The sequence below is a fragment of the Grammomys surdaster genome, unplaced genomic scaffold (assembly GCF_004785775.1).
Source record: "Grammomys surdaster isolate TR1022 unplaced genomic scaffold, NIH_TR_1.0 60, whole genome shotgun sequence".
NCBI classification, from domain to species: domain Eukaryota; kingdom Metazoa; phylum Chordata; class Mammalia; order Rodentia; family Muridae; genus Grammomys; species Grammomys surdaster.
The window spans coordinates 9,640,678-9,662,376 of NW_021604562.1; the positions used below are offsets into that span (position 1 = coordinate 9,640,678).

General features: G+C 38.7%; 1 protein-coding gene across 1 annotated transcript in view; it reads left to right on the forward strand.

Annotated features, from left to right (window-relative positions):
* Positions 1 to 5,224, forward strand: part of Cul4b (cullin 4B) — a 31,760-nt gene extending 26,536 nt beyond the window's left edge. Inside the window, exons 19-20 of the mRNA XM_028756802.1 lie at positions 388 to 540; positions 3,135 to 5,224. Of these exons, the coding sequence (XP_028612635.1) occupies positions 388 to 540; positions 3,135 to 3,230 (249 nt within the window). The 3' untranslated portion in view covers positions 3,231 to 5,224. The remainder of the gene's footprint in view (positions 1 to 387; positions 541 to 3,134) is intronic.
* The last annotated feature ends 16,475 nt before the right edge of the window (positions 5,225 to 21,699 follow it).

Sequence of the window (21,699 nt, forward strand, 5' to 3'; positions counted from 1 at the left end):
TACCTTGTTTCTTGACATGGTCACTTATTTACCTAGAACTTACTAATTAGCTAGACTGGCAGGCTGTCTATCAGGTACTAGGAATCTTGTTTTTACATGAATTCACAAAAAATCTAAATATAAAAAATAGGTCCTCATGTTTGCAGGGAAAGCACTAGACCAACTGAATCTACCTCCCAGTGCTCAGAGGTGGTATTTTTCTCTTCTCCTATATTGCATTATTTTGGTACAGGGCAGTAATGACAGCAGAAAGGAACCATATTTGTCAAGTTTTTTTTTCTCATTTAGATAAGTCACGTTCTTTAGAACAATAAGATTGTTATGATGTTCCTCATATACAGTTTGTGTTCCTAATTAAGTTTGACTTTATTTGAAAACTTGTTTTAGGTTGAAGAACAAGCAAGCACTACAGAAAGAGTATTTCAAGATAGACAGTACCAAATTGATGCTGCTATTGTCCGAATTATGAAGATGAGAAAAACACTTAGCCACAATCTTCTTGTTTCAGAAGTCTACAATCAGCTAAAATTTCCAGTAAAAGTAGGTGTTTCTGTGTCTCCAAACTGAACATGTTATAGGTGGAATTTTTAGACACTAATCTTGCAAATATAGATGAAAGGCTTAAAGTCATTTGGAACAACATGTATTCGTTTCCTATATTTGTATATGGGATTGACAGAAGAAAAATTTGTTTAGCAAAATAGACAACCAGTTTCCAAATCCACTCACTGTACTTGAAAGTTTAATGAGTAAATATGACTGAATTTACTATATATCTTTTGAATCTTACTTCTTTTCTGGAGATAACCTTGGCATTTGACAGATTTGGTTACTAGACTGAGTTACATCTTATGCTTGGTTACCTACATAAATGTTTACTAAAATCTGTTACAGAGGCTTCTAGCTATATCTTAGTGGTAAAACACTTTTTGCTTCTCTTGAAAATGTCTAGCAGTAGGTCTAGTAAACTCGAATTGGTCAATATATGGGCACGATCCAATCCAAATGTCAGTAGCAAAGGTGCTTAGACAGTGAGGTGTTATACTAGACTATTGAAATTTTAAAATACTTTAAAACGTCTGTAATAAACATTTGATAGAGGTTGCCTAGACTCCTGGCTGTTAGGATTCCTGGCAGCTTTGGACTTTGATAAGTCACTTAAATTTGCTGAACTGTTGGGAATTGGTGAATATACTTACCTCCTAGTATTATTAATCATTTTATTCATTTACATTTTAAATGATATCCCCCTTTCCAGTTTCCCTTTCACAGACCCCCCCCCCCCCCCCATCACTCCTAGTATTATTTTGAGGCTTATTGAGATAGGAAGTACAAAATACTTTATTGAGTTTAGTATGTATAGAGGCTTACTTGTAGTAGCTGTTACTTCTACTATTATAAAGTAGGCTGCTTCTTCAAACTGCCTCATTACCACACCTGCACACATGTTCACTTAATCATTTCACCTACAGCAAGATTGCTTACTAATGCTAGAACATAGGAAATAACTAGAATTTTGATCATAACTGAAACCAATATGATATTTAACCTGGGCTTATTAGATGAAATTTTACTTCCTTTTTTTTTCATGTTTGGTTTGGTTTGGGGATAGGGTCTTACTGTGTTCCAAGGCTGGATTCAAAGTCAGTCCTTCATTTTTATTGATTCCATGTCTGAATTTAACAAACCAAAAGTTGAAAACATCCTTTAAGAATGCAGTAGCTGACTGTGAAGCAGAGGAAGGCAGATACCTTGTGAATTGTAGGTCAACCTGGTCTACATAGTGAATAACAGGACAGCCAGGACTACAAAGAGAGACCCTGTCTCAAACACACCCATATGCACGCGTGCACACTCACACATACTCTCTCCAAACACACTCAAAAAAGATGTATTAGCTGTGTGTGGGGCATGTGTTTCTAGCTACCAGCTGAGGCAGCAGCAATATTACTAGAGCTTCTCATTCTAACAAAAAAATTGTATCTGTATTGAATATTCAATTTATTTTCCTTTTTATCTCAGTTATTTTAAGTGATGTGGAGATATGTTTATGTCAGGGTCATTCATTCAAGAGAGAAGTATAATTATCAATACAAGACTATTTACAAAAAAGATTGTATTTCTAATTATGTGTCTAATGGGCATTTCCATGTGTGGACAGTTCTGTTCAGTTCCACCTGGAGCTGGAGGTACAGGCAGTTGTGAACCACCTGGCATCAGTGCCAGAGCCGAACTCCTCCTCTTCAAGAGCAGTACAAGCTAAGAGCCCTGAAGCATCTCTCCACCACTGAGACTTTGTTGGTATTGTCTGTGACAAGGTCTAATACATCCCAGGCTGGCATTGAGTTCCCTTTGTAGCTGAGTCTGAATATAGGCATGCTCTACCATGCCCAGTTCTAAATTGTCATAATCAAATTTTAACTACAAGATTCAGAGATCGAAATTGCTTATATAAATAGTTAAAATTCATAGTAAACCAGAAACATACAGGTATGAATTAATGTGATACTTTCTCAAATTTCCTGTAGTTTTGTCAATGTGTGGTATTTGGGAATAGAACCTAGGCCCCTTCCATATGCTAGTAAAAGCCTTAACTGCCCCAGCCCTTTTGTTTGTTTTGTTTGCCAACTTTCATGAACTCACTATTGTCATTCCTCAAGCTACCCAAGTAGCAAGGATTACGTAGACTTATGCCAGTAGGTCCAGTATTTTTATATAGTTCATATAGTAGTTTCTCTTACATATTTTAATTCATGTGTTAATTTTTTATTTACTTAATTTTGTTTGTTTGTTTGTTTGTTTGTGACACAAAGTCTTATTGTGTACCCCAAGCAGGTCTTACTCTGAATCCTCTTGGCTCTGGCCTCCCACTTGCTGGGATTTTAGACATATGCTACAATGCTCCAGCTACATTTAATTTAAGTTTATTTAATTTAGAGACAGGGCTTGTCATGCACTCTAGCTGTCCAGGAACTCACTCTGTAGACCAGACTGGCCTCAAACTCAGAGATCCGCCTGCCTCTGTGTAGTCACTTCTTGCCTTTGTTGTCTCTTTTATTTTAGTGGGATGTTGGTAGATGGACTTAATGCTGATGCTTAAGAGTTTTGCATTGAAAATATGCTTTCTCTTACAGCCTGCTGATCTTAAGAAGAGAATAGAATCCCTAATTGACCGGGACTACATGGAAAGAGATAAAGAAAACCCAAATCAGTACAACTATATTGCATAGAATGCTGGCCTTGGAACATTTGTTGTCATAATGCGGTAGCCAATGGATAAACTAACTTGTTGAATCTCATGTTATTTGACTTCTTTTATACTTCCGATGACCAAATGAAGCAGTGTAATGGGAATAGTTGCGTGGACTTTTCTCAGTGGTTAACATACCCATTTTAAAGAGTAATACTTAACCTTTAAGAAGAATGTTGTTGAACTCTATGCATGTTATTTAGTATGATGTGCAGAAAGTACCTGGGTCTTCATGATTCCTTTTGGATCTGGGGAAGAGATCCCTATGGCCATTAAAAGGGGGAGGGTGATTCTTATACATCATCAATAAAGCAAAAGGTTTATTTGCCTAAAAGTCATTTAAAGTTACTTAAACTGCATGCAAATTTTATTTACTGTACAGAGTTCTGGATGTATTTATCAAATAGAAAAACCACCCTGGACTTTGGTTGTTCACCCATTTTGTGGTTTCCCTTGAAAAGAAGAGTAAGTCTTCATTGTTGGCATTCTGTTACACTGAAGGGGAAAAAGCCTTATTTGGAAACAAGTTTTTCAAGTAGGGTGACAGTTCCTTCCATCATACCTTAAATATTCACATCCTAAAGGTTTCCCATTATGAGTCTGGGATGTGTACATAAGACTTAGCCCCAAATTCACTGTGCTGATTAACAGGACTTAAAGTAGATAGAGAAATTGCTGATCATCTTGTACCACAAGAACAGAACATAGTAAGAGGTGAAAACCCAGTTCATTTTATTAAAACTGAATACAGTATGAAAGTCACAGGAGACCAGAATCAACAAATAGGTTTTGTAAATTGCAGGAGTAAAAATTTACCAGCTGCCTTCCATCATGCTTCAGTCTTTAAATGTTTGGATTGTTTTGTCTTTAGTTTGGGCGGATTGTCAATTGTCAGAGGTTTCCTAAGATTTGCATTCCAGTTTTTTCTACTATTTTTTTTTAACTGTCATGCTCCTCCTGACTTGGAGAAACTCAACATATGATTGATTCTCCCTTGTCTTCCTTACACACTCCCTATTTGAAACCTTCAAGTTCTGTATTCCTTTTTTAAAATTGCTTGAATTTAAGAGTTCTCATAGCCATTGGACACCTGCTTTTCAGGGAAGTGTCTCCAATTGGTCACACAGAAAATAACAAAATTATTGCTTTTCAAATTCAAAATGTGAGTAAAAGACTTTTCTTCACCAGAGGGTTTTGCTTTGCTTCCTGGTTTCTCTTTCCGTGAAGGAAATTGATTATGGCAGAGAAGCAGACTGTTCTGGTGTTTTCTCTTAAATTAGAACTTCAATGTTTTCTCCACTAGCATATATCTTTGTCTTTTTGGATCTATTGTGGTATCTTCAGCTTAGAAGACTTGGGGGCTCTTATGTCTACTATTGTTTTCTTGAATTCTCAAAGACCTGTGGCCAGCTATCTGTATTTTTTTAAGTTGCCTATTTCTCTCTAATGCACCAACTTGCACACTGACTATGTATAGTATTTAGAATTAACTTCCCAGTTCTTTCTGAGCAGCTATTTCGTATATTTTTTTTCCAGCTCCTCCCTGATTTCCTTACAGGAGCTCTTCTGACAAGGAGTGTGGCTGTTATGTTTACTGGACCATCAGCATCAGTGTTCTAATTCATCCCTGTTGGTCTCTGGGGTATGGAGACTATTACACCACTCACTAAGTTATTCTTTACATAGTTTTTAGGTAGATTCATTCCCACTAGGATGCTCTTGATACCAACTTCATTATCTTGAAAGCGGGTCCCTGTCCTGAAGTTCTTAACTCCTTGAAAACTTGATGGTATTTCAGCTGAAAAATTAGCCAGACTACTAAGGGAAACTGTTTATGAAACTGAAAAGTAATGGCAAACTACATTGGGTTATTAAGAATTTCAGTTGTTCTGTATCGGTTGAATTTTTGTGCTCTTTTCCCTGTGTATGTGTGGTGGTTCTATTTTTCTCCAATAAAACTTTTATTTTAAAAAATGTTTCTGGGGAAGATACTTAAACTCCAAATATTGTGAAAAAATTATAAGAGTAGAATATATAAAATCTTCCTAATGACTTCTTAATTCATATTTGATTATTTTTATACTTTCTCTCGGTTATTTTGCTGGTAGTTTTGAGATACTGTGGAGGAGGTTATTGTAAAAAGAGTAAATTTTTTAGTATTCTCAAAGTAGACAATTATTTCCACTTCAGAAAAATCAAGGGCAAGTGTAAATATTTTTCATTCAAACTTTAAAAGTCAGCAGTTTCATGTCAGTATAGAAGTAGTTTAGATTGAAGTTGGAAGAAAAAGAAAATATGCTTGTTGTGTTGTGGTGCTTGATGTTCTGTTCTGAACAAAATCCTGTCATAAATGTTACTCAGTGTTTTCCTAATTCAGTTCCTGAGTCTGCTGAATGGTGACTTACACTTTACATATACTTTGCCATATACCTTGTCATATATACTTTACATCTTTGCTACTCTGTGTGTGTGTTTGTGTTTGTACAGGAGAGGAAATAGTTTTTTCTGTGTAGCCATCAATACCTAAGGATTGACAAGTTTATGTTCTAATATCTCTGGGACAGAGTCTTGCTTGTAGCCCAAGCTGTCCATAAATTTGTGATCCTCCTGCTTTGGGCTCTAAGTGCTGTGTATTTATACGGTTTGACTATGTACAGTATTTAGAATTAACTTCCCAGTTCTTTTTTTTTTTTTGAGACAGGGTTTCTCTGTGCAGCCCTGGCTATCCTGGGACTCACTCTGTAGACCAGGCTGGCCTTGACCAGGCTGGCCTCGAACTCAGAAATCCACCTGCCTCTGCCTCCCAAGTGCTGGGATTAAAGGCGTGCGCCACCACTGCCTGGCCCCAGTTCTTTCTGAACAGCTATTTCATACTTTTTCTAGATTATAGCTGTGTACCACCATGTCTTTCTTGTCTCACCCATCTTTAATTGTATGATTTTTGTCTGTTTTAATGACCACTCTGTATAATGTTACTCATGATAAAAAGTTACATATTTCCTTTTTTTTCATTCACATAAAATTTCCAAAACAAATAGTTTATTAAGAAGAAAGACCCAAGGATACTGGGACTTTATATTACAGCACTTTTTAAAGTGTCCTTTTCCAATATTTCACTAAGGATTTTTTTCTTTTTGTCAGTTGCTTACAAAAATCTTGCTTAAGGTCAAGTAAGATTTGGTGGCTCATGCCACTAATCCCAGGCCTTGGATGGCAGACGAAAGTGGATGGAGCTGTCAGTTCCAGGCCAGCCAAGGCTGCATAATGAGACCCTATCTAAGAAACAGCAATAAAACCCAAAACTCCTGTTTAACATTGACATAGTGATGTGGTTCAAATCATATACTTGTTCATTTTTTTTCTTCCTGCTATTAGAATAAAATATTCTTTTAAATGGACATTTTATACACTTTGATAGTTAATATTTAAAAGTATTGTCTAGCACAGTAAAAGACCCAATTTATTTTATAAAATATTCTTATTTGCTATAGAATATAAGAATGTATACTATTGGAAACATTAGAACTTAGTAGTTTTACTAGCTACAAAATCGTCTTTCACTCTCTAATTCCTATAATATCTCTTTCCATTTTTATTTTCTATTGTGGTAAAATACACATAACATTTAACCATCCTAAGCATGTGCTGTGTGGTTATCATTTTGTAGTTTCAGAACATTTCCAGCACTTATTATTGAGCAGTTATTTCCCATTCCTGCTCTACCCAGCCCCTGGAAACCACTCACCTGGAGATATATATATATATATTTCCCACATCACTGGAATCATGACTTATGTTGATTTCTTTCCTTAGCATGATGTTTTTCAAGGTTCATGTGTTTAAAACATATGTGTGTTTACCCAGAGTATTCATTAAATGTATGGGTTTTCACTTTTTCTTGTTTCAAAATCTTTGGAGTATACACAGAATGAAACTGCTGAGTTACATGGTGATTCTGTGCTAAACTTACAGAGGAATCTTCAAATTACATTGCTGCTGGTAGCAGCAATGGTTTGGTTCATAATGGTTTGGGATTTTATTTCCTTAATAACCATTTTACATATCATATGCTTGTTTGCCATTTCTAGCTTTTCTCCTTGATGTCTTCACATTGTTCATCTTCACATAGGATTCCTTGTCTTTGGTTACTGAGTTATAAGAGTTTCTCATATGCAGATGCTAGAGTCTGATCAAACAGAATAGTCTGCTAATAATTTATCTGGTTAAAAGTTGTCTTTCCCATGTATTTACACAAAAATATTTCATTTTATCACATTTATTTGTGCATAACGTGCCATTGCACACACGTGCAAGTCAGAAGGCAACTTGTTCTCTCTCTCCTTTCACCTTGTAGATCCCAGGGATCGAACTCATGTAGTCAGGTGTGGCAAGTGCCTTTAACCTGCTAAGCCAGCTCACTAGTGCAGAAGTATTTAACGAAGTATAGGTAATCAACTTTCTTTTTCTTTTGTGGCTTGTACTTTGGGTATTTTGAAGAAATTCTTGGCAAATTCTCATTCATTTGGGTTCTGGATTTACTTACTCTTTCTAAGAGTTTAGTCTAGTTTTATTGTCCTTTGAGTTAAATTTTCTGTGTGGTATGAGACAAGTGTTCTTTATTCTTTTGTCTAGGCATATTAAGTTGTCCCACCACTTTAAGAGATAGATAGTTTACCCTCTTAAATGGCATTGCCACTTTTCTCCGAGACAGGGTTTCCCTGTAAACCTTGGCTGTCCTGGAACGCTCTCTGTAGACCAGGCTGGCCTTGAACTCAGGGATCCACCTTTCTCTACCTCCAGAGTGCTGGATTTAAAGATGTGTGCTACCACCACCCAGCTTATTTTATTTTTAATGTTCAGTTTTTGGTTTGGTTTGATTGGCTTAGTTTATCTTTATTTTGTTTTGTTTTTTGAGTCTCACTTAAGTGGACCTACCTGGCTTCTCTCTGTCTTCCAAGTGCTGGGATAAAAGGTGTGCACCAGTACAGCCAGCTGAATCTATATGTTGAATCATTATGCTAGTAATGTACTGTAGCTCTGTAAAATATTTTAAAGTCAGGATGTATGAGTTCCAACTTTGCTTTTCCTTTTTGAGATGAGTTTTACCTACTTGGGTAAACTTTTAACAAGAGTTTTTCCATTTAAGTCTAATGACTACAAGATGTATATATGTTAGGTCTCTTAAAATTTCAGTTAGATTTGCACTTTTCATGTAAAGTTTTGTATTAGTCCCTAAATATACCTAAATATAAAACTCTAATGCTGTTATTAAATTGTCTTCTGAACTTATTCATGCATGTATTTCAAGTCTATATAATCATCTACCACCAGTGGTTCTCAATCTTCCTAATACTAGAACCAGTTAATACAGTTCCACATGTTGTGGTAACCCCTAACTATAAAATTATTTTCATTACTACTTCATAACTAATCTGCTACCGTTATGAATTCTAATTTAAATATCTGATATGCAGGATGCTTGATATATGTGACACACAGATTGAGAACTGCTAGTTCTGCAACTGATTTTTTACTTGATAATTTTGTATCCTCAGTTTTGGATTGATTTGTTGGCACTTATATATTTTGGTGGGTTTTATTTATGGCATCTTATTTTGTCTTTTTTTTTTCCAGAGCTGAGGACCAAACCCAGGGCCTTGTGCTTGCTAGCAAGCGCTGTGCCACTGAGCTAAATCCCCAACCACTATTTATAGTATCTTAATCATCTAGTTTAGGTACCTTTTCTCTTCTGCCTGGTATGTAAGCCTAGTGTGTGTGCTGGAGCGTCTAATACAACTTTGAAAAAAATTGGGAGTTTGATAAATACCCATTATGAGAACAGGACGTTTCTTTTCACGCCTAGTTTGAAGAGTTTGATTTTTCTTTTCATGCCTGGAGAGTTTGACTTTTGTGTTCACTGATATGTATACATGTTTATTTATATTACCTGTAGAGGCCAAAGAAGGACATTGGATCCCCTGGAACTGGGAGTTACAGTTGTGAGCCACCATGTGGTTGCAAGAACAGCCAGTTTTAACCACTGAGCCAACTCCGGCTCCTGGGGTTTTTAATTATTGAGCCATGTGATAATTTATCTGCTAGCTTTCTGTATCAGTTGAGGCAATTGTGGTATTTTCTTTCATTATGTTAATGTGTACTACATCGGATTCCTTTACATAGATTTCAACAATTCTAATCTTAGTAAAATGCCATGTAGGGCATGTTATTGTTTGATGTTCTGAATTTGCTTCTTAGTGTTGGAGATTTCTACACAAGTGTTCATAAGAAATATTTGCTTGTGGTAAATATATTCTTTTTTAAAGCATTTCATGACATTTGGGCTATGTGGGGGAGTCCATGCCAAGGTGCTTGTGTGGAACTTAGATGACACCTTGGAGGAGTCAGTTTCCTTCCACCATGTTGGCCTGAGGGATTTTCCTCTGTCAGCTTTGCACCTTTGTCTGCTGAGCCATCATACCAGCCTGTTGTATGCCTACTATATTTTTATTACCAGGTAATACTAGCCTCATAATACAGCGACTCTTTACTCTTCTAGCATCTGGAAGACAGAGAAGATTTGGCCTTTAAATAGTAATACCTTCCTTTAAATATTAATAGAATTCATTGCGAAGCTGTCTGATTCTGGACTTTTCTTTTGGTGAAGGCTTTTGGTTAGTGATTCAATTTGTTCTTTCTTTTTGTTTGTATTTTACACAGACTCCACAGAGCTAACCTGGAACTTACTTTGTAGCCTAGCCTAGTCTCAAACTTGAGGCAGTCCAGCCTTTAACCTCCCTGCTGAGTGGTGAGGTTATATAAATGAGTCACTTTCTATGCTTCAACTTCTTGTGGATATTTATATTAAGCTGTAAACAACTTTTAAATTTATTTATTGGCTATGTGTGTGCATACAGATGTCCATGCAACATTTTGCATATGGATAGATCGTGGAAATCAATACTCTCCAGCATGTAGATTCTGGAAGGTACCAAGAACCTTAGCATTTTCTATTGTATTAATTTTTCATTTATTATCTCATATCTTTGTTCTCGGTTTAGTTTGTTCCTATTTGTTTTTGTGAATGTGTGTTTGTGCTATTTATGTGTATGTATGTGTCATGTGTTTGAGTGTATATGTGCGCGCACAAGTGCACTCACGTGGAAAAAAAGTGTTAGATATTTTCCTTCATTGATCTCCATCTCACTGTACCTGAAGCAATTGAGTAATACTGGCTGGCCAGCTTCAGAGCTCCTCCTGACTCTGCCTGTACGTCCCTGGGATTATATGCATTTTCTGCCACATCTAGCTTTTTACATGGGTTTGGGGATTCAAGCACAGCTGCTCATGCCTGGTCACTACGCAGGTTACTGACTGGATCATCTTCCCACCTCATCCCCATTGTTTTGGTTCTTATATAAAGCTGTCTTATTGATTTGAAATCTTTTTGTAGTATAGATGCCACGTGTGTGGAGGTCAGAGGATGACTTCCAGGAATCTCCCAAGTGTCCTGAGGATCCAACTCAGGTTGTGAGTCTTGGCAGGCCAACACCTTTGTCCTCTAAGCCCTCCTGCTTGCCTTGACTCCTAAGTTCACCTTGTTGTAATGGAAGGAAATTATATTTGATTTCATTCTTTGTATTGTTTTGTTGTTTTTTTTTTAATTTCATTCTTTGTAAACTTAACTTGTATGGCCTAACCAGTGATCTAACCCAGAGAATGTTCTGAGGAGACTTGAGGAGAGCATATGTGCCGATTTGGGTGGGGTGTTCTGTTACACCTGGAAAGGCAAGTAGGTTTGAGTCATTTACATTCACTGTTTCCCTATTCATCTTCAATCTTTAGGACACTGAAGTCTTTTGAAAGCTTCATCTGCAGTTGAACCCCATTTCCCCCTTCAGTTCTAGCAGTTCTTGCTTCATGTGTTCCATCCTTTTGATGAATTGATTTCACCTAATACTGTTGTTCCTTGTGTCATGTAATGTCGAATTCCGCTCACATATTCTTATCTGAAGTTGCTAGAAAGATCCTAGCTCTCATCATGTTATACTTTATATGTCTCTGTACCAACCCTTTGTTTTCATTATGTTTGTGTCTGTAGACAGGCTATAGTTAGGTCATATTTTTAAAATCCATTTCTCCAGTATCTACTTTTTCAAATTAGGGAGTTGATTTTTTTTCATCTAAAAGTTACTGATAAGAGACGGACTTCTGCCACGTTCCCATTTTCTGTCTTGTTTGTTCATTAACATCTTTAGTAGTGATGTTTGTGTATCTGTGTGTGCATATGCAGACATTTAATAGATACTGAGTACTGAAGAAGTCACTACTGAATTTTTACATTATATATCTGTTTTTAAGTTGAATGTATAGTTTAAATCATAAAACCATAGCATATAAGGTAACTATTCTTTAAAGGAGATGAGAATATGGTTTATTCTGAGCAAAGTATAAATGAATGACCATGGCCCAGGAATATCAATTCAAGTTACTCAGACTTTTTCCACTGTGGAAGGAAGAGGTTATGTGACCTTTTACAGTCACTGAACAAAAAACAACAAACAAACAAAAAAACCTGTTAGGTCAGTCAATCCACTTACGGATTCCACAGATGGGGCATTGGTAGGTGGACTACATAGCTATAATAGGGAAGTCTCTTTAATAGATTTCAGATGTCACAGGATTTAAAACTTTAGAGTTAGTAGAAATGAGAGGTCACTATGCTTAATGACACAGTCCAAGAGTCTTGCTTAGTTACCAGGTTGTTAAGTCAGATGTGGAGGTTTGTAGTAAATGGCTATTAAAGGGGCTAAAGGGCTGGAGAGATGGCTCAGGAAAGTGCTTGCCTTGCAAACGTGACCCCTAATACTCCTATATTTCAGAGATGGCATCAAAGGTAGGTATTAGAGTTCTCTAGAGGAACATAACTGATAGAATGAATATATATTCTAATACATATTTATTTTATATGTAGATCATATAAAGGATTTATTGTAATATATTCATTCTATATAAAAATATAGAGAGGAAGTTTATTAGAGTGGTTTATAGTCTGTGGACCAGCTAGACCAATAAGGCTATGTGGGTAGACACTCTTCCTCTTCAAAGTTATTTTCACAAACTAATCTTTAAAATTCTCTCAGGGTGGCTGGAGAGATGGCTCAGCAGTTAAGAGCACTGACTGTTCTTCCAGAGGTTCTGAGTTTAATTCCCAGTAACCACATGGTGGCTCACGACCATCTGTAATGGGATTTGGTGCCCTCTCTTGGTGTGTCGGAAGACAGCTACAGTGTACTCATATAAATAAAATAAATATTGCAAGGCTAGCCTCCTGTAACCTTATAAGTGCTGGAATTACAGGTGCATGCCACCAAGCCTATTGGTCAGAAACTTTATACATTATGTGCCTGTTAACAGATAGAGAAAACCTTTCTCATGGTTTAATTTTAATTTTTGTTGTTGTTGTTTAGACAGGCTCTCTGTAGCTTAGATTGGCCTTGAGCAATCTTGTCTCAGTGTCTTTGACTGCTAGGATTATAGTTATAAACCACCATGATTAGTTTCATGGTGTGTGTATGGGGGGTGGAGTTTTTTCTGCATGTATGTCTGTGTACCACATGTGTGCTTTGTATCTGAAGGGGCCAGCAGAGGGCTTCAAGATTCCCTGGAACTGGAGTTATAGGTAGTTGTTAGTCATCATGTAGTTGCTGGGAATTAAACTCAAGTCCTCTGGAAGAGCAGCCAATGCATTTAACTGCTGAGTCATCTCTCTGGCTACAGGAATATTTCTTTATCTATTTGAAACAGATAACAGGGCACCCTTAAGTTGGAAATAATATAAATATCAAAGTGAGTTGCTTTTAGGTACCTAAGTATTTTATTGATTAAACGCTCTCATGTGTGCAACATGGTGTGTGTGTGTTAAGTGTGTTGAGAGTGTGTGTTTTTGTCCATTGATATATATCAGAATTTTTGTTTTTATTCCAGGCACAATACCTTGATAGCACATACCTGTAATCCTAGCACTTGGGAGATGGAGGAGGATCAGGAACATGAGGTCAGCTCATTGAAATAGTATTTGAGGCCAGTCTGGGCTCTGTGAAACCCTGCCTCAGAAAACTAAAAAGGTTTTATATTGTTTTGAGACAAGGTCCTTCTCTATAGCTATGTTGACTTTGATCTCACTATGTGCTGAAGACTGGTCTCAAACACAAGATAACCCTTCTCTCTCAGCCTTCTAAGAGCTGGCATTGTATGTGTGTACCACCATGCCTGGCTCTATTTTTGAACTATTCTTGAATATTTTGCAGATAGTAAATTGTATTAAGCACAAAGGCATTAATTGCTTTGGTTATTTTTGCTTTCTAATTATTGCCATGTGATTATATTGTAAAAGTATTTTTTAAAAAGGTTAATTTATTTTATTTACACGAGTACACTGTATTTTATGTATATGAGTACACTTGTGTATCAGACACACCAGAAGAGGGCATCATCGGATCCCATTATAGATGATTGTGAGCCACCATGTGGTTGCTGGGAATTGAACTAAGGACCTCTGGAATAGCAGTCAGTGCTGTTAACCACTGAGCCATCTCCCCAGCCTGTAAAAGCATTTTTAAAAGGTAATTTCCATTCAATCCTTTATGATGGTTAGCATTATACCTAAAAAGGCAACATAGAATGTATGTATTCTAAACAGATGACATGAGAGAGAAAGGCACATTTAGAATCCTACACACTTTTAGGAGTCTTCTGTCCTTGAGCAGCAATTTAGGCTATCTATGGAGCTACTGTCTTTCAAGCTGCTCCCTGATTCAGCCTTAAGTAAAGTAAATCAGAAAGGGTCCATATCAACATTTCCTTCATAGCTTTCAAAAATATTAAATTACTATAGTTTACAAGTGGAAATCTCAAGTATCTTACTTAACCAGCACGATTTCATATTTGGTCAGTTTAAAAGAAAAGTTGCTATAAAATGTCAGTTTTAAAAACAAAATGCATTTGTATACATTCATGCATACACGTGTTTGTGAGTGAAAGCCTGTGTGTATGTGTGTGCACACGTGCATGTGTGTGTGCGCGTGTGAGAGCTCGTGCAGGTGACCGGAAGAAGTATTTGGTGTCTTCCTCTCTTTCTGTCCCTTTGAGGGAGAGTCTTGCACTGAACCTGGGCCTTGTGTTATCTCTGCTAGGATGAAAGTCCGAAGGCTCCAGATCTTCCGGTCACCCTTCCTCCTCCAGAGATGAGTTCCACAGGTGATGCTCAGCTTGTTACCTAGGTGCTAGAATCAGAATTCAGGGTCTCATGATTGCTCAATAAATGTTCTTAATCTCTGATCCTGTCTCTTCAGCACTCAGGTCAAATATTTTAGCTAAGAATGGGTAGCGTGAAAGCCTCAAGCCTCTTGAAACTCATGGGACCTTATTTAGTCTTCTAAGTTTATGCTTAGGGAGGAATTCATAAGCAGAGTATCACTTCCTTAGCAGTTGAAGTGAACTAAGTGGGTTGATTCTTTTGGACTGATAAATGTAATTCCTATAAGCTAAGCATGATGATATACTTAACTCCTGAAAGCCCAGCACTTAGGACATAGAGGCAGAAGGACTAGGATTTCACTGGCATGCTTGGCTGCATAGCAGCTCAAGGCTGTCCTGGGCTTCATAAGACTTTGTCTCAAAAATTAATTCCAACATAGCTTAATTAAGAGCAGAGGCTAGAAGGCTGTGCTCTCCCATTACTGCTTGCCGAAAAAAACTATTACCATCCCAAGGCTGGAAGAAAGTATCTAAGAAGGGGGAAGTCTCTTGCCCAAGGCCAAGAACACTGGCACCAGGCATACATGGGATGCATACACATCTGCAGAGAGAACACTCTTAGCCAGAATCTTCCTAGAGGAGTTAAAACTTGCTGTCTCACAAAAGCTGTACAAGGGCTAGAGAAATAACTCTGTGGGCAAAGTGCTTGCTGTATAAGCAGAATAACCTAAGGTAGATCTTTGGTGGCCACAGTTTTAAAGCCAGTTGTGCTAGACTGTACATGCAATGCTGGGGTGGTAGAGACAGGCAGACCTCTGGTGCCTGGTGGCCAGCCAGTCTAGCCTATTCGCAAGGCTCAGGCCAATGAGACCCTTTCTCCAAATTCAAGGTGAATGATGCCTCTAGCTTCTATCTAATACACACATACACAATTTAAAAATGATATGCTAAATGTATTTGATAGTTTTATTCATTATACTTACCAAAACATTAAAAAATAAGAATGTTCTTAAAGTGATGGAAGAATACTGAACACTATAAAGGAACAACTATTGGTGCATTCAACATGTGTGTATCTCCGATTCATTCTGCTGAGTGAAGGAAGCTAGAACCAAAAGGCTTTTTGTTTTCTTTTTTTGGCACAACTCCATTTCATTGTATACCAGAATAGGCACAACTAAGTGCAAGCCAGATTCGTGACTAGGGGAGCCACAGGCCACAAGAGTGCTAAATGGGAGTTTGAGTCATCATGGAATCATTCTCTACCTTACCTGTAAGCATTTGGAATTGCAGAATTGTACCCCCAAAATAAATTTTCCCCATAAAATTAATTTCCAACATTTTTGGGATGACCCTAAAAGAATAGTAAGCTGTACAACATTCAAATAAGCAGAGTTAAACAAAATGCAAAGGCAACATAGTGGATGAATTGTAACCAAGAGACCTCACTAAAAAAATCAGAAAATCCACAGATTGGAAGGTGAAATCCACAGTGCACATAACTACACAGAATCAAACATTCAGCAAATACAAGTGTTTTGTAAGTCAAGAAGAAAAACCTGGATAACTCATAAATTAGCAAAATAATAGTAGCCAACACAGAAGAGGAAACCAAGTAATGTACAAAGTCTGTCTGGCTGAAATCAGAGGAATGCAAAAGAAACCAGGAGACGTTCCATGCCTCAGGGCGCAAACAGGCGAAGCCCATTGGCATTAGAGCTCAGCTATAGAGCTATCTGTCTGCAGCAGGGTAGAAACCGATGGTACTAGCTTCACTATTATTGTGTTGTAGTTAATCTGTGATTTGAAATCTAGACGTGGGGAGCAGGAGAGATGGTCCAGTGATAGAGCACGTCTTAAAGTTTCTACTGTGGTGAAACACCACGACGAAAGCAACTTGGGGAGGAAAAGGGTTCATTTAGCTTACATGTCCATATTGCTGTTGATCATTAAAGGAAATCAGGACAGGAGCTTAAACAGGTCAGGATCCTGGAGCCAGGAGCTGATGTAGAGGTGGTGGAGGGGGCTGCTTACTGGCTTGCTCTCCGTAGCTTCCCCAGCCTGCTTTCTTATAGAACCCAGGACCACCAGCCTAGGGATCCCAATACCCACTGTGGGCTGGACCCTCCTACATCAGTCTCTAATTAATGAAAATGACCTACAGGCTTGCCTACAATCCAATCTTATGGGAGGCATTTTCTTTAGGTTCCCTCCTTTCAGATGACTCAGTTTTCATCGAGTTAACATAAATCTATCTAGTACAGAGCACTTGTTCTTGCATAGGACCCAGGTTCAGTTCCCAGCACCTACAACAGTGGCACACAACCATCTGCAACTGCCATCCCAGAGGATCTGATGCCTTTTTCTGTCCTTGTTGGGAGCAACACATACACATGGTACACATACATCCATGTAGGCAAAACCTTCATACACATAAAATAATAAACTTTAAGAATGGTAATATAGCCAGGCAGTGGTGGCGCATTCCTTTAATCCCAGCACTTGGGAGGCAGAGGCAGGTGGATTTCTGAGTTCAAGGCCAGCCTGGTCTACAGAGTGAGTTCCAGGACAGCCAGGGTTACACAGAGAAACCCTGTCTCGACCCCCCCCCCAAAAAAAAAGAATGGAAATATGTTGGAAAATGTAGATGACAAGATTTTGTAAATTCCTGTATGAATAGGGTCAAGGGCTACGTGATTGGAGTAATTCACTGAATTTGTTGCTGTGTTAAGGATGTCTCTTCAAAAAGTATCCTGCCTCTCAAATTGAGGATGTTAACAATAGCAGTCTTCAGAGACTCTTAAGACTGTATTGTCATAAACAATTGCAAAGACTTCTGGCTGGGCATAGGAGCACATGCCTTTAAACCCAGCATAAGGGAGGCAGAGGCAGGCAGAACTTGAGAATAGAGGCAGAACATAGTTTGAGGCCAGCCTGGTCTACACAGAGTTTCAGGCTAGTCAATGCTACAGAGTTTGATACCCTGTCTCAAGAAAAAAAAAAGACAGAAAGAAAATTTAAAAAAATTAAATGTCCTAAGTTGGGTTAGGAGTGTATCCCAGAGGTAGGCCACAAGGTTGGTACCGGGAGACAGGGAGAAAGGATATGAATATTTATGTCAGCCTCATTGCCAGCATCTGGGCGTACACTGGGAGCAAGCCAGAGTTAGTCTCTGCTCCGCTCTAACTCCCTTTAGAGGGCACAGATGAAGAAATAAGCAGCGTGGAACATGATGGGGAGCTCTGGACCCCTGAGGGAAGTCCACCCAACACAGGCTTGGAGAGCAGACACTTCCCAGAATAGAATCGAGTGAAAGCGGGAAAGGTTCTGTTCAGGAACAACAGCCTGTTGACGGAAGCGAGCAAGGAAAGCTGGAGCGGTGGATAGGAGCCAAGCACCAATGGCGAGCTTGATGAAGCCCAAGAAGACAAGACTACTTCAGTGCTCCGGAGGGAGATCATCACTCTCAACTGTCTCTCCTACTGAACAGTAGGAACTTCAACAAATCATCCGTGATTTTAAAAAGCCTCATTTCACTCATAAAATGAGGACAGTACTCAAGGATGCCAATGTTATAGGCTTATGATAGTGAACATAAAACACCTTAACATATGTGCTTACTAAGCAACTTTCTTCCCTTCTATTTTCTTTTTCCTCTCTCTCTCTCTCTCTCTCTCTCTCTCTCTCTCTCTCTCTCTCTCTCTCTCTCTCTCTCCTCTTCTATTCTCTTCGTTTCTTTTCTTTTTTTGAGACAGGGTTTATTTGTGTATCCCTGGCTGTCCTGGACCTCACTCCTTAGACCAGGCTGGCCTTGAACTCACAGAAATCTGTCTACTTCTGTCTCTTGAATACTGGAATTAGACGTATGCCACCACCACCCGGCAATAAACAATTATTTCTGAATTATTTCTTCTTATACGAAGCTGATACTTTGACTTTTAGAGACTTTGTCTCACAAATTTATACATATAATATTTTACTCTTACACAATTAAGACTTTTCATTTTTTTCTTTTAAATCTTTGTTGACTGAGAAACAGAAGATTTGTATATTATTATAATCGTATTTTGCCTCCCTTTATTTTGATAATTTGTTTTCCTGGCTTTAATATTTTAAACACTGTCTTCACAGAGACATTCTTCCCTCCAATCTCCTTGAAACGTGCTAATCTAAATTGCTACCATTTAGGAACGCGCGCCCTCTCGCGGTCAGTTCAAGTAACTACAAAACACTATGCTTCCATTTCTGTAGTCTGCTTAAATTCCATTTCTGTAGTCTGCTTAAAGCTGCCTTTTTTCTTCCTTCCTCCCTCCCTCCCTCCCTCCCTCCCTCCCTCCCTCCCTCCCTCCCTTCCTTCCTTCCTTCCTTCTCCTTTCCTCCTTCCTTCCTTTCCTCCCTCCTTCTCTCTCTCCCTTCTCTCTTTTCTCCTCCTCCTGCTTCTCCTCTTTTTCTTCAATTTATTTTATGTGTGTAGATGTTTTGCCTGTATGCATGCATGTTTCTGGTGTTCATAGAGGCCAGAAGAGTGGATCAGATTCCTAGCTAATGGCTAAGCCACATCTCTAGTGTCCGGCCTAAACCTTTTAAGCAGAAACTCTTGAGTCTTGGAGCCCAGAAAGGTTCACAATACAAAATTTCTATTATAAGATGATGTTGTTCCCAAACTTTCCAAAGTACCAACACAGTTAACGCTCCTTATATACCCCACACTTTAATGCATTTGTGCACAGGAGTCATCGTATACACAGAGTCCTTCCCAAAAGAAGTCACAAAATTTGGAGTCCTGGGATGTAGGCCTTCATCTCCACAACTACTGCATGGCTTTATTTGGCCATTTCCAAAGTGCAAGGGTTACATTGTTTCACAAAATCAGTTTGTAGTGTATTCCATTCATTTTGAAACACCACCCACATACAAAAGAAAGGGGAGGCTATATTATTGGATAATGTTTGGGAGAATGAGAGTTAAGCAAAAGCATTGTTCGTAGGACTTGTCTGAGATCTTTCAATGCTGATGTATATTCTAAATTTGCAAGAAGTGACTCAAGCCTCTTAACACCAGTCTGTGGCAGACCCACCTTCCAGTATTCTGCAACACTGCAGTATTCCGTTTGACACTGCAGTGTTCTCTTGAACACTGTTGAAAATGCTGGCCTGTGGCACAAGTAAACTTGGTGAGTCTTTTTTTTATAATTTTTTAAAAAATATTTATTTTATTTATATGAGTACACCATAGCTGTCTTCAGACACACCAGAAGAGGGCATCAGATCCCATTACAGATGGTTGTGAGCCACCATGTGTGGGTCTTGGGAACTGAACTCACGACCTCTGGAAGAGCAATCAGTGCTCTTAACCACTGAGCCATCTCTCCAGCCTTTAGTGAGTCTTTTTACATCCTCTCATTGCATTTTGAAACAACCCATTGAGAGAATTTCTTTTGTTACTCTCAAGCTGAGTCTGAGAGCAACTGCAAAGCTCACCTAAAGCCACAAAGCTCAGTACTGAGGTGAGGCCAAAGCCAAGAGTTAGGGTAACTGTGGGAAAGTTTTGCTCAAACTCAGATACTGCTGAGTGGTGGGCTCTAGAGATCGCTGTGTGATTGTGAAATTAGGGTGTGTGTGTGGGGGGATGCCACGGTGCACATGTGAAGCTCAGAGGGCAAACTGTAGAGGGCAGTTTCCCTTCTACCTTGTGGGACCCAGGGATTGGTGACACCCAGGTCGTCATGCTTGGCAACAAGCGCTTCCACCCCTTCATTATCTCTCACCAGACCTTAGTTTTTGAAATATTTATTTTTGGCCACAAGTTGAATTTTACTGTATTGCCATATAAAACCTATTTTCGCTGGGTGGTGATGGTGCACGCTTTTAATCCCAGCACTTGGGAGGCAGAGGCAGGTGGATTTCTGAGTTTGAGGCCAGCCTGGTCTACAGAGTGAGTTCCAGGACAGCCAGGGCTATACAGAGAAACCCTGTCTCAAAAAACAAAAACAAAACAAAACAAACAAACAAACAAACAAACAAAAACAAGAAAAACCTATTTTCAAAAATGAAACCATTTGTTTAAAAATAACATCTATGTATACGAAAGAAAAGTATATATTAATAACATCTATGTCTATTTTAAAAAGATAAACATACATGCATGTACGCGCACACATGTGCACACACACACACACAGAGTGGGGGTGGCAGTGAGGAACTCTCCTATGTTGCCTAGGCTGAGCTTTGAACTCATAATTTCACTTCAGTTTTTCAGAGGTTATGTGTCATGATTATCTGCCTATTTAAAGCTCCCAGAGGGAGAGCAACTATTGCTGGCACATATGCACACCGTGGATCACTTCCTTAGGCCTATGTTTTAGAATGTATCATTGGTACTTTTGGCCTTACTCAGTGATGTGCTCAATGCACAAGCATGGGACTCCGAGTGTGATCTTGACTTTAAGAAAGCTGGCCAATAGCACATGCTGGCGAAGGTGTGGGGAAAGAGGAACACTCCTCCATTGTTGGTGGGATTGCAAACTGGTACAACTACTGCGGAAATCAGTCTGACTGTTTCTCAGAAAATTGGAAATAGATCTACTTGAAGACCCAGCTATACCACTCTTGGGAATATACCCAAAAGATACCCCACCATATCAAAGGGGCACATGTTCCACTATGTTCATAGTGGCATTATTTATAATAGCCAGAAGTTGGAAACAACCCAGATGCCCCACAAAGGAAGAATGGATGCAAAAAAAAACGTGGTTCATTTACACAATAGACTACTACTCAGCTATTAAGAGTGAGGATATCCTCGGGCAGTGGTGGCACATGCCTTTAATCCCAGCACTTGGGAGACAGAGGCAGGCAGATTTCTGAGTTTGAGGCCAGCCTGGTCTACAGAGTGAGTTCCAGGACAGCCAGGGCTGCACAGAGAAACCCTGTCTCAAAAAACAAAACAAAACAAAAAAAAAGAGTGAGGACATCAGGAATTTTGCAGTCAAATGGATGGAACTAGAAAATATCCTGAGTGAAGTAACTTAGACCCAAAAGGACATGCATGGTATGTACTTACTGATAAGTGGATATTAGCAAAAAAAAAAAAATACAGAATACCCAGGACACAGCCCACAGGATTCAAGAAGATCAACAAGCCAAAGGATCCGAGTGAGGATGCCTCAATCCCACTGGGGAGTGGGGGGGGGG